Here is a 14600-nt window from a genome sequence, read left to right on the forward strand (position 1 = left end):
AACAGAACACGTCTACCGCCCGGGCTACCGACCAGTGACCCCCATGCAGTGTTATTTGCGTTCTCTGGTATCGAAAACTGTCCCCAAACAATTGAGCTCGTCTCGCGTATCCGAGTATTCAGGCCAATCACTGTTTAGGAAATTAGGACATCTTGTGCACGTGTTTCGGCGTTTACGCTGTATAGCCAGACTGACATTAGTTTATTCACAGTCTGTGGTTTATTCCATATATTATGACACCTCATGTCGTACAGTACAGCCATATGCTAATTGCACTTTGAACGTTTGACGTCATAGGTTAATAATCTACATTGCTGTCTTATTCCCGCTTAATCTAGGGTGCCGCTACCCCAGACCATTCGTCCCGGTGTTATCGCTATCGCCACACGAGACTCCAGCTTGTCTCCTATACAATTTTCCTTCCGCCCACTTAATTGTAATATTCATATGACCTTTGCACTGACATCGATAGCCAATCGCATTCGACCGCGGACGTCACTCTAAATAAACAACTGAATAAATTAATATACCATATTTGGAAGATAGCGGGTAAATTCAACGTTGTTGGTGTGTTCCTTCGGGTTCCGAAGTCGCACGAAACGAGTTCATGTTCCGTTATCTTTCGCAAGTAAAACAGGTCCAAATGTATTAAACATGGCATTTGTTTTCTTGTTTTAACCCCCTTATTACGCAAGCTTCCGTCGAAGTGGTGTTTTTTTCGACGATTTGTGGCATGTTGCAAAACGAACGAAACATTGCGACATTCTTAGCGGTGGATAAGGGATCGACTATGTCGTCACATTTATGTCTCGTTTGAAGAAGAATAAACAACCGCTCAGAAAAATATGTTGCTAATATTTAAGTGCGGTGCCTTGAAATCGCCTGCCCGACGTCCAAATTTCAAAAGGATGTTCGATTTGCAATGACGACCGTTCATATGTACGAGGCGACGTTACTAATTACTACTAGGGTCGGTGTTTGCATTAAGAATTATAGAACAAAAGATCAGCAAAGCGGTGCTTTTGTCGGCGATTTTGTCAAAGGGAATATTGATAAAATGTTGCAAAACAGAATCGCGAGTTGGGTGAAAAATTGCGCCGGCGGCATTCTCAGCGATGGCGATACCCGAGAAACACCGTGTCACGGTGCATTCGTGCATCAGTACACCGAAGAAATACATACATATTGTTGCGGACGACTATTGTAGACTGTGTTCGTGTAGTCTTCGAGTTTGTGGACAGTTAAAGTCGTGTGTGAATTTATTCAAGCCAGGAAAAGCAGGAGGGATAACTTATGGAAATCGTCTTTCCAATTTGATCCAGTGCGACGTTGTGAAAGGAGCGACTCTGTCGTCTCATCTATGTCTAGTTTGTAAGAGAAAGATTGATAGCGCAGAAAAATCCGCCAATAATGTAAAACAGTGGCGTGAAATTGTCAGTCATTCTAATATCTCCCAACCTGTGAACAAAAGGGTTAAGCGTGCTGCCTTGAAATCACCTGCCAAAACTAAAATGTCACGTGACTTTGTTTACTAAAGATAGCGTGGGCGTTTGATTGACACTCAACTCATTAGTATTCCACCAATCACAGCTACATCTACTTTCTGGATGTGCGCAGTCAAATTGTATAGGAGACAAGCTGGAGTCTCGTGTGGCGATAGCGATAACACCGGGACGAATGGTCTGGGGTAGGGTGCCGCGAGTGTCGATAAACCGAGTTCAAAGAACGGTGCCAATGTAGAGCCTCTTCCTGTCACATTATTTGAACAAACTTTGATTTATAGCATGAGGTTACTTTAACCCTTGGACAAAGCGCTGCATCTTGTCTACGGCCGCAAAATACGACGTTGGTTTTATGGTATCAAATTTGTAACATTATCAAATGATGCAGTATTTAGTTAATAATACTCAAGCCCTTTATAGATTTATGCTACAAATCACTCTATAGATTACCATTACCCGAGTTAGTTTGTTTGTTTGCGTATAGCAATCCTTGTACACAAATCACTTGGAGCTGGATAGTCGTCACAAATAAGCGTCGACCCCAATCTGATTAAAATAAGATCCTGTTTGGCTTAATTTTTTTTTAATTTTGTTTTTATATAATTACTATAATTATTATTTATTTTAATTATTTACTATAATTATTATTATTTATTTTAATTATTTTTTAACGTTGCAATTGTTTTGCTGCAAAATTATTATTTTTATTATTATTATTATAATTATTAAAATTATTATTATTGTTCTAACAAAACCATTCTTGCAGCAAAATAATTGTAACGTCAAAAATAATTAAAATAAATAATAATTATAGTAAATAATTAAAATAAATAATAATTATAGTAATTATATAAAAAAAAAAAAAAAAAAAAAAAAAAAAAAATTAAGCCAACCAGGATCTTATTCAATAAGATTGCGTCGACCCATAAGACTTTGCGTGTTTTTTTTTGTGTACTAGTATGTTGTTATCGTTTAGGACGCAGTTTCCGCGCCTGTGCAGGTAACGACCCTTCTACTTTAACAAGTTAGATATGTGTATTTGTACAAGAGATGCCAACAGAATCAATTCTAGATCTGCGCGGCAAATGATTTTACCAATAGCTGGTTCCGACGTACGGAATAGTGTAAAGCAAGACGTCAGACAATGTCGAGTCCTAATATTTTGAAAGACAAATATCTAAAAAGTGTATAAGAAAAAATATTAACTGCTTTTTTATTGTTTCTGATTATTGTGTATTGGATGAGTAATATTTTGTGTTGTTGTAGTTACTTTTTTTTTGAGGACCACAAGAAAGATAAAGGAATACTTATTTCTTTGATTTATAAATGGTTTATTTAGTTAATATAATTTCACCACCAGTCCAATTTATGGAATACATCTGTAAATTTACTGTCAGTGTATTTATTTTAATGTCAATGATGTACATTTTATTTTCTGTAACTAAATACTGGAAAAATTGAAGTTATTAATATTTTGTCATTTGGGTATTATAGCTAAATTTTGTGAAATGTATATTATTCTCCACACATAGAGCGCCCATCCCTCCACCCAACATCCCATGCGAGAACGTGTATACTGTCTATTTATGGAGATTAATGGTGAAAAGTATCAGCACTTATTTTGACAAATAAATCGATTTGTGAATGGTTGTATTTGGTAGAAAGGACATACAGCCATTCGGAACTGGACCAAAAAGACGTTGGTGGCGCTTTTTGGTGGGGATGAGGTCTGGTTCTCTGGTACATGGAGTCTAATGTGATGATGTGAGTAAAAGTAAGAGCCTTCAAAATGCGCGACGTTCATTCATGTGTTGTTTACATGCGTACGACTACGATCCCCTCGTATATACAAACAATTTTAAAACGCTGAGGGCGCAACGAATGGACAGTGTATGATATTTCAACGTGGGAAGCACTAACCTCGTCCACTGAGACGCAAACTTGATATTCTGCTGGAGCGACATCATACATAATCAATCTGATTTTCAATATTGTGAATTCCTTTTCATCGACGCCTCGAACCACTGCATCCGACAGTTTAGGATCACCATCGGCCTTGTTCGACATCACACGCTCGTCGGAAATCGGTGAAAGGTTTCTAGTCTTAGTTGTTTTCATAGCTAACATGGGACCATATCCATCCATGCCCCATTTCCAGTAATCCTAGGTACGGAAACAAGAGAAACAGCATAAATCTACATGATAATGCGAGACAAGTAGTTAAACATCGACGAAAACAAAGCGTGTAAAACACATCGCTTGTTCATTGCATGACGACTGGGGCGCGTTTGGTTGTTACATTCACATCGTTATTGTGCCAAATTTCCATACTGAGGGCGCACTATTTGAAAAGATTTGAAGCATGGCGTTTAGCTAGAATCATGATATTAAGCAAGTTACTCATAGTTTCAGTTTTCTCTTGAATGTCCGTTTGCTGGTTATGTCAGAGCACAGGGACTGTGGTCAAAGCGTCGCAGTCGTCACGAAACACGCGTGTCTTTCACGAATCGCACATGTGGCATGGAACCTGCCTATCAAACACGATGCACGATGAGTTTTTTATTATACCGATTTTAACGATATCGATATCAAAGTATAAATTTGCCAATCCTACTGGGTATAAGTTCGTTCAGGTCAGATCTCTGACATTAGGTAGTACCACAAATTCGCAACGCATTATGGGTATGCATATATGCACGCTGTCTCGTATAAAATAGTTTACATAGTCCTAGAGTACAAAGTGTATTCACGAACCTTGGTGGCGCTGTTGTGTTCTATCTCTCCATCTCGATCACTGTCTACATCTAACGATATATATATCGCACGGAGATTCAACACAGTTGGGATGTAATGATAGTGTGGATTCAGTACGTCACTGCCGCCATGATCGATGAAGTCAAAATCAATTACTACCTGGAATAAATAAACACCGAATTAAACCAATGTGTATACTTTTCGAATTGATCAATGAGTGGCAGGTGTACGTACGTACTAGTATACAGTGACTAATTGCTAATTTCGTCGTACGACGTTTTTGACTTCAAGAGAATGCGCACTGCGACACACACGACAATATCGCTATAATTGTCGACAATATCACGCACTATGCATTTTATGTTACGAGAAGTGACATAAACTCACTCCTGTAAAGTTGTATCAACTAATCACTGTACTCACTAAGCCCGTAACAGTAAAGCAATGGCAAACACTGTTGAAATTATACCAGTATGTTGTCATCTTCAAGTTGTCATCGATGTGTTATTTCATACTCACACGTGACCTCGAATTCTCAGGTCAAGATTACACTTGTATAGATTTTTAATTTCTTTGCTAATCTTTAAAAAAAAATTGTCTTATACTGGGCGCGGATAGCTACGTAACTGTAGCGGAAAAGCGTCACCCACGTAGGTGTTACGTCACGCCAGAGAAAACCAAGTTTTTGCTATGGAGTGAGAATACCGCCAAAATTAGCTTGGTGTCATTATTTGAACATTCTTTAGTTGTTTGGTCTTTATTTGGAAACTTGTTTGGTTATTATTTGGTCATTATTCGGTTATTTAGTCTTTATTTAAACATTATTTTGTGCTTATTCCATTAGTGTGTTATTACTGCAGCATCGTATTGCTTTTGTTTCATTATTCCAACTTTATTTCTTAATTATTTCATTATTGTGTAATTGTTACAATATTATTTTGTCATTGTTTCATTCTATTACAATTGTGTCGTTATTTAGACATTATCTTGACATTCAATTGTCATAAGATTCGGTTATTTTCACGTCCAAATGTCTTGGCATTCGGTTCGCTTGACTTGCGATTACCTCAACATTCGGTTCGCTTGACTTGCGATTACCTCAACATTCGATTACCTGACCTACATTAGCTGACCCCGCTATACATGTAATATTCAATCCATTGTCCCGGGCCGCCTCCGATAAACGTTAGCGGGAATTTCTGAATGATGGCCGTTTCATCAACATCCAGGGAACTGACTGAGGTCGTCAGAACCTGTCGTGACGGAATATCAAATGCCGCAAAACTTGTTGTTGACACGACGCGCTCCTAGCGAAATTCGCGAGAGATGATCCGACTTGATCATTATATGATGATCAGAATGTGCTAAGAACCGTTCACAAGACTCGTTACCATGTCGTGAACTCGCGAAATTTGAAAGAGCAACTAATATTCTTCAAGCTGGTATTTTTTATAGATTTTATTTTTCATTCTTTTCGCCTATTTTTCCAGTTTAAAAATGTGAGCTGACTGGAGCCTTTATCTCTTGTCTATTTCTAATACACTAGATACCAGCCGATAACGCCCCCTCCCCTCGCCCATAGGTACCGCGTACAGTTTATTATAGTTCCTGGGCTTCCTGTGGTCTAAGCTCTGAAAAGTGAAATTAACAATTCGTTTCTGGTGACGAGGCAGCTTGTTGGAACTGGCGCCGGCATTACTAATGTACTACAATCAGGTGCAGCAAATGGAGCTGTTCATCGGAAAAGCTGGTCCAAGGGATTTTTGTTGAGGGCAGGGGATTTTTTCTATTTTTTGTAGGGGGCGGGAAATATCAGTACCCCCCCCCCCCGTGGGTCGGGCAGATTTCTTAAAAAAATGAACAGGGGAACATTTTTTAGTGGATAGGATACTTACAGCCAAAACAAGGTCAGCTTGGGCGTTCAGTTGCGAGACATAAAAAAAAAACGCAGCCAGCGATACATTTCGAAAATAAAAATACAAAATAAACTCAATCAGAGGCGTCGACCAACGCGTTGGAAATAAATATTACACATTGTGACACAGTCTCACCAGCCTCTTTCACTCAGGCAATATAATTATGCCATTCCCCAACGCACTTATATTTAATACCTTGACAAAAAAAACAACAACAAGAAAAATGTAAATCAGGCTTGTAATTACTAGTAACTCAACTCGAACGCAATATTCATCACTGTAAAAGTGGATAAATTTGAACCAGCCAGCTCATGACCGGAGACGTCAAGTCGTCTTCGTTGAAAACTCGCCAATTTACCATAATCGTGGTGGTGAACTGTTTAGCTGATTTTTCAAAAGATCTTATGGATATTCAATTCATATTCATCCCAACTTATTTGAATATATCCTTTCGGGAATTTGAGACATTGTTCAAACGATCCTGTACAGGTTTATGTCTGATGTCAACTAATAATACGCAATTATCCAGGCAGTACTAGAAACTATTGCTGATACTAATCATGTTTTGTAAGCTGGGAAGTTGAATACTTGAACGTGTAGTCCCCGGGCGTGTAGTAGACGAGAATAATCGTACTGTCACATGTTTTCGTCTTAGACTTGTCTTTTCGTTTTAACCGTCACAGTCCGCTTCATTCAATGTTTAGTTTGATAATTGATGAACATATATTCATTGTGAGTCTGTTGCTTTCAAGTTGTGTTAATACAAATATGATTTAAACTTGTCCCTCCGTTGCCAACGTATTCAATATATGGAAATAGCATATGTGTGTGCGTTTGCGTGAGTGATTGGGGGAAATAATAGCGAAAATTATTTCCAGCTAAAATATAATATTTTACTGTATATCAATTAGCCTGTGCGATCCCGGAATAAGATACTAGTAGTTGACCCTAAAGTACTCCTAACCTTAAGTCATAACATCTCAGACTACTATAGTAACATTGACATGCGTGCATCAGTTTTTTTTTTGTTTTTTTTATTTCATTCAAAAGATTTAGGGACACGGAAAAAACACGCAGAAATAATTCTTCCTTGTTTATACTCCACACAAAGTAATTTGTCAGTCGTGGCGAGTATGTGTAACAGTTTATTACTTCTGTGTGAATATAATAAAATTATGTAATTTTTGGTACGATATCACTCTTTTGGGAAGATAATGGTGGCTCTGAAAAAGACCGTTTAGTTTAGTTTCGTTAGAAAACGATATGAATTTACTCCAATCTATGACCGGCGTATGTGTGTGTGGGGGGGGGGGGTCGATCTTCTTAGCAGTGAAACTGAAACGGGCACGTGGAAATTACAACTCAACCTCGATTTATTCTTTAATAGCATACATACTCAGTGGCAACGGCAGCGGTAGCCCCACGAAGAAAATTTTGAGGGCCTCGCCCCTCCAAAATCAAGCGGAAACCCTTTGTGTCAGCAAAATTTCCCCCTAATGCAGGAAATAGCGTTTTAGATTGTCTAGATTTCAAATTTTTGCATCCCCCCGTACCCCCTAGAGGTTGTGAGCAGATCTCGCCCCCGATGTAAAATTTCGTGCCGCCCAATCTGAATTACAGATGTGCCAAAAACGTACAACGTTGCCATAGATCTCGTCGAGTAACAATTTTTAGGGCGGAGGCGTTCTCATTGACCTAATATAAATACGGTGTTTACTCCGATGTTCGAACAAATATTGGCCAAATTAATGCTCGGTGTGCTTACTGGTAGTTTCCTGTAGGATTACATGCATAAAATGAAATACGGAGAAAATGTATGGTTATGAAATGATGATTCTAAGAAGTATACTGTCAATAAATGTGATATGAATAAACACAAACGTACATTATACTATAAACCGTCAAAGGTTATATATAAAGATCCATAAAACGAATGAATCCCGCCCACACATACTGATATTTCTGGAAATTACGTAAATACATTGTGTGGTGATACTGAACAACAAATGTTTATAACCACAGTGTCATCTATCGAGAACCTTGTACAGCAAGCGAAATTTCACAGTTACAACTGCAACCCAGTTTATTTAGTTCATGGCGCAACTTATGAAAACCCGTTGCAACCGGGGCATGCATTTCGATGGAATTCAGCTCCCCGTCTACTAAATAGCAAATTACTAGTCAATTACAGAATTGGGTTTTGTCATCCGTCGGAATAAGCTACTTTGGCCAGTAATATATGGGGGAATTTGACGGAGGAGACATTTACAGCAATCGAATCAAAACAAAATTGAAACTGTGAAACTGCTTTGCGAGCGGAAGTCGACATTTACGAAAACCTCGAATACAGCATAACTATGATTACTGCAGATGCGAGGCATGGTTGGCGAAAAACTGTCGTGACACTGACGTGATTGCTATTTGCAATGAAACCCACAAATTCATTCAGTTGCCAATGCAGTTGTTACCAACGAAGACATCCGATTTCGTAGCGCCATGAAATGAATGGCGCGCTACAAATCAGCCGTACAAGTATATCGGCATCTTGACAATAACGGAGTGAACGTAAAAAAAATCACGCCCATAACAGGAATATGTCTGTCAATAAGTACCTGAGATAAGAGAAGCCGGGGAATGAGAATCAGAATGATACATGGTTCAACTTTTATTAAAAAAAAAAAAAAGAACCGTGGTGGCACTACCAAGTCCGCTGAAAGGCCGGTTATTGACCGTGTCAGCCGTGTCACGATCAAGTGTGTAATAATTCCTCCTCACTTCAGTCATCGCATTTGGAGAAGTAATATTCTCTAACCAACAGGCTCTGACGACCTCGGTTAGGGATTGGTCAGTTACTTCGGCCTAGGGGGGTCGGCAGATTCCATTTTGCCAGCTGTGAATCTCAGTTGACCCACCCCCTATCAAATAAAAAAAAGTGGGTGACCCCCCCCCCCACATTATATTTTAAAACTTAAAACATGTTGACCCCCCCAAAAAAACAACAAAGAAACATTAACAGTTTTGGCTCTGACATGATTACAAAATGTATTATATGTGCATTGAAAATATCATGGTTTGCCATAATTTTTACATAATCTTTAGCGTTCGCATTTAATAGACCTTAGGAGGGGAAGGGGAAGCATAATACCAAAAAATGACTACAGGAAAGGCTGCAGGAAGGAGGGAAATCTATGCTGCTAAAGATAGTAAATAAAAGCAAAGCTGTGGAGTACTTACTCGATAATCGCCCTTATAAGATAGGAAAAGAGGATTTGAATCTAGGCGGTTTGAACTCTTTGAAAACTAAGTTGGATTTAAAATATCTTTCATATCTTATAGACCAGGAAAGCTTTACACCCGAAGCACAGTCTATGCTTAGGAAAACAAAGGAAACTTTGACTTTTGCTTAAATTTGTGTTGGATTTCGGTATTTTACAGAGCAAAATATGCATTTTTAAAAGTTAAAAAAACAAAAAAACTATTTATTTAATTTTTCATCATGTATTTTAATTTATATATCAGCATTTTCACAAATTTAACTTTTTTGATTTGCTGAACAAAAACTGTCACTGCTCTTTGTACTAATTGCTGTGTTGTCTTTCCGTCTCCTGTTATGATGAGATAAATCCAGTAAATATCTTATACAATAGTGACTTCAGACTTTAAATAAAATAATCTGATATCAGCAGCACATGGACTTGGGATGTGTTTAAAACTTAACTGTATAATTGGGGTTCTAGCCGCATTGCATAATCTGTTAGTTATTTGGCAACTTTAATCTCAAAATATTTTGCCTATAACACTTTTTGCATCAACAAATTTATAGGCAATATAGGTAATAGTTATTATTAAGAACACATTTGTACGATTAACTTCTTTATCGTTTGTTCTGAAATACATTTTTTTTAAATATGTGCATGAGCGCGTGTGTGAATTCTGGAAAACATGATATCAAAAACAGGGTGACCCCCCCCTATTCGAAAAATCAAAAACAGGGTAAACCCCACCCCCACCCCCTACTGATCCACCGACCTTCGGCGGGGGTTATTGCTTAAATAATGTTTAAATAAAGACCAAATAACCGAATAATGACCAAATAATAACCAAACAAGGTTCCAAATAAAGACCAAACAACTAATAAAGAATGTTCAAATAATGACACCAAGCTATTTTTGGCGGTACTCTCACCCCATATTTCACCTCGTCACGCGTGAGAAAACGCAGGTGTTAGGTCACGCAGGAGATATGTACGTGTTACGACACGACAGAGAAAATATCGGTGTTAGGTTACGCTGGATATATGCAGATATGTAGACACTTATCGATGCCACGTGATCCAACTTGCCTCCTACTAACATTTAAAACAAACAAGAAGTTTTCTTTCCTTTTGAAATTATATATGCTTACGAAATCTTCATGATGAAGCATAAAATGCAATATGCATTTAATAATTGATTTAAAAAAATATTCTACAGTCGGCCATCTTGTGTCGAATCGCAACATAACGTTGTCCAAATGAAATATCTGCCATTGTTGTTCAGAGTACCGGTTATTATATAAGAAACAATCAACACGATTTAAGAAACGGCCGCTTGTAGGCCATGACATTCACATGCAATCGAGCATATGGATTAAGTTAATAGACCAAAATATTTCTTTTTTCCGTATTTTGTTTTCCAACAAATATTAATCATGATTTGTGCCTAATAGGAAATTGTTTCTATTTTGTTCCAAATTAAGAAAACAATATTTTACAATGTGCATAATTTCAATATTTTGACGTGAAAATTTATAGCTTTCAGAGCGTTAATAAATGCTACAAATTAAAAGTGAAAATGTCAGTGACGTTAAACGAATAAACACTCGTTTCTGGTGACGAGGCAGCTTGTTGGAACTGGCGCCGGCATTACTAATGTACTACAATCAGGTGCAGCAAATGGAGCTGTTCATCGGAAAAGCTGGTCCAAGGGAATTTTGTTGAGGGCAGAGGATTTTTTCTATTTTTTGTAGGGGCGGGAAATATCAGTACCCCTCCGCGTGGGTCAGGCAGATTTCTTACAAAAATGAACAGGGGAACATTTTTTAGTGGATAGGATACTTACAGCCAAGACAAGGTCAGCTTGGGCGTTCAGTTGCGAGACATAAAAACAAATAGCAGCCAGCGATACATTTCGAAAATAAAAATACAAAATAAACTCAATCAGAGGCGTCGACCAACGCGTTGGAAATACATATTACACATTGTGACACAGTCTCACCAGCCTCTTTCACTCAGGCAATATAATTATGCCATTCCCCAACGCACTTATATTTAATACCTTGACAAAAAAAAAAACAAGAAAAATGTAAATCAGGCTTGTAATTACTAGTAACTCAACTCGAACGCAATATTCATCACTGTAAAAGTGGATAAATTTGAACCAGCCAGCTCATGACCGGAGACGTCAAGTCGTCTTCGTTGAAAACTCGCCAATTTACCATAATCGTGGTGGTGAACTGTTTAGCTGATTTTTCAAAAGATCTTATGGATATTCAATTCATATTCATCCCAACTTATTTGAATATATCCTTTCGGAAATTTGTGACATTGTTCAAACGATCCTGTACAGGTTTATGTCTGATGTCAACTAATAATACGCAATTATCCAGGCAGTACTAGAAACTATTGCTGATACTAATCATGTTTTGTAAGCTGGGAAGTTGAATACTTGAACGTGTAGTTCCCGGGCGTGTAGTAGACGAGAATAATCGTATTGTCACATATTTTCGTCTTAGACTTGTCTTTTCGTTTTAACCGTCACAGTCCGCTTCATTCAATGTTTAGTTTGATAATTGATGAACATATATTCATTGTGAGTCTGTTGCTTTCAAGTTGTGTTAATACAAATATGATTTAAACTTGTCCCTCCGTTGCCAACGTATTCAATATATGGAAATAGCATATGTGTGTGAGTTTGCGTGAGTGATTGGGGGAAATAACAGCGAAAATTGTTTCCAGCTAAAATATAATATTTTACTGTATATCAATTAGCCTGTGCGATCCCGGAATAAGATACTAGTAGTTGACCCTAAAGTACTCCTAACCTTAAGTCATAACATCTCAGACTACTATAGTAACATTGACATGCGTGCATCAGTTTTTTTTTTATTATTATTTCATTCAAAAGATTTAGGGACACGGAAAAAACACGCAGAAATAATTTTTCCTTATAATACTCCACACAAAGTAATTTGTCAGTCGTGGCGAGTATGTGTGACAGTTTATTACTTCTGTGTGAATATAATAAAATTATGTAATTTTTGGTACGATATCACTCTTTTGGGAAGATAATGGTGGCTCTGAAAAGGACCGTTTAGTTTAGTTTCGTTTGAAAACAATATGAATTTACTCCAATCCATGACCCGCGTATGTGTGTGTGGGGGGGGGGTCGATCTTCTTAGCAGTGAAACTGAAACGGGCACGTGAAAATTACAACTCAACCTCGATTTATTCTTCAATAGCATACATACTCAGTGGCAGCGGCAGCGGTCGCCCCACGAAGAAAATTTTGAGGGCCTCGCCCCTCCAAAATCAAGCGGAAACCCTTTGTGTCAGCAAAATTTCCCCCTAATGCAGGAAATAGCGTTTTAGATTGTCTAGATTTCAAATTTTTGCATGCCCCCGGACCCCCTAGAGGTTGTGAGCAGATTTCGCCCCCGATGTAAAATTTCGTGCCGCCCAATCTGAATTACAGATGTACCAAAAACGCACAACGTTGCAGCCATAGATCTCGTCGAGTAACAATTTTTAGGGCAGAGGCGTTCTCATTGACCTAATATAAATACGGTGTTTACTCCGATGTTCGAACAAATATTGGCCAAATTAATGCTCGGTGTGCTTATTGGTAGTTTCCTGTAGGATTACATGCATAAAATGAAATACGGAGAAAACATATGGTTATGAAATGATGATTCTAAGAAGTATACTGTCAATAAATGTGATATGAATAAACACAAACGTACATTATACTATAAACCGTTAAAGGTTATATAGAAAGATCCATAAAACGAATGAATCCCGCCCACACATACTGATATTTCTGGAAATTACGTAAATACATTGTGTGGTGATACTGAACAACAAATGTTTATAACCACAGTGTCATCTATCGAGAACCTTGTACAGCAAGCGAAATTTCACAGTTACAACTGTGCAACCCAGTTTATTTAGTTCATGGCGCAACTTATGAAAACCCGTTGCAACCAGGGCATGCATTTCGATGGAATTCAGCTCCCCGCCTACTAAATAGCAAATTACTAGTCAATTACAGAATTGGGTTTTGTCATCCGTCGGAATAAGCTACTTTGGTCAGTAATATATGGGGCAATTTGACGGAGGAGACATTCACAGCAATCGAATCAAAACAAAATTGAAACTGTGAAACTGCTTTGCGAGCGGAAGTCGACATTTACGAAAACCTCGAATACAGCATAACTATGATTACTGCAGATGCGAGGCATGGTTGGCGAAAAACTGTTGAGACACTGACGTGATTGCTATTGGCAATGAAACCCACAAATTCATTGCCAATGCAGTTATTACCAACGAAGACATCCGATTTCGTAGCGCCATGAAATGAATGGCGCGCTACAAATCAGCCGTACAAGTATTTCGGCATCTTGACAATAACGGAGTGAACGTAAAAAAAATCACGCCCATAACAGGAATGTGTCTGTCAATAAGTACCTGAGATAAGACAGGCCGGGGAATGAGAATCAGAATGATACATGGTTCAACTTTTACTAAAAAAAAAGAACCGTGGTGGCACTACCAAGTCCGCTGAAAGGCCGGTTATTGACCGTGTCAGCCGTGTCACGATCAAGTGTGTAATAATTCCTCCTCACTTCAGTCATCGCATTTGGAGAAGTAATATTCTCTAACCAACAGGCTCTGACGACCTCGGTTAGGGATTGGTCAGTTACTTCGGTCTAGGGGGGTCGGCAGATTCCATTTTGCCAGCTGTAAATCTCAGTTGACCCACCCCCTATCAAATAAAAAAAAGTGGGTGACCCCCCCACATTATATTTTAAAACTTAAAACATGTTGACCCCCCCAAAAAAAAACAACAAAGAAACATTAACAGTTTTGGCTCTGACATGATTACAAAATGTATTATATGTGCATTGAAAATATCATGGTTTGCCATAATTTTTACATACTCTTTAGCGTTTGCATTTAATAGACCTTAGGAGGGGAAGGGGAAGCATAATACCAAAAAATGACTACAGAAAAGGCTGCAGGAAGGAGGGAAATCTATTCTGCTAAAGATAGTAAATAAAAGCAAAGCTGTGGAGTACTTACTCGATAATCGCCCTTATAAGATAGGAAAAGAGGATTTGAATCTAGGCGGTTTGAACTCTTTGAAAACTAAGTTGGATTTAAAATATCTTT

The 14600-nt window shown here is 38.2% G+C and overlaps 1 protein-coding gene across 1 annotated transcript in view; it reads right to left on the bottom strand.

Moving 5' to 3' along the window:
- Positions 1 to 14600, bottom strand: part of LOC102800549 (protein-arginine deiminase type-2) — a 60266-nt gene that overhangs the window by 14250 nt on the left and 31416 nt on the right. The window contains exons 4-5 of the mRNA XM_085497740.1: positions 4257 to 4415; positions 3423 to 3665 (exon numbers count right to left, since the gene is read on the bottom strand). Of these exons, the coding sequence (XP_085353866.1) occupies positions 3423 to 3665; positions 4257 to 4415 (402 nt within the window). The remainder of the gene's footprint in view (positions 1 to 3422; positions 3666 to 4256; positions 4416 to 14600) is intronic.

This window comes from Saccoglossus kowalevskii, chromosome 4 (assembly GCF_978046115.1).
Source record: "Saccoglossus kowalevskii chromosome 4, keSacKowa6.1, whole genome shotgun sequence".
In the NCBI taxonomy this organism is placed as follows: Eukaryota; Metazoa; Hemichordata; class Enteropneusta; family Harrimaniidae; genus Saccoglossus; species Saccoglossus kowalevskii.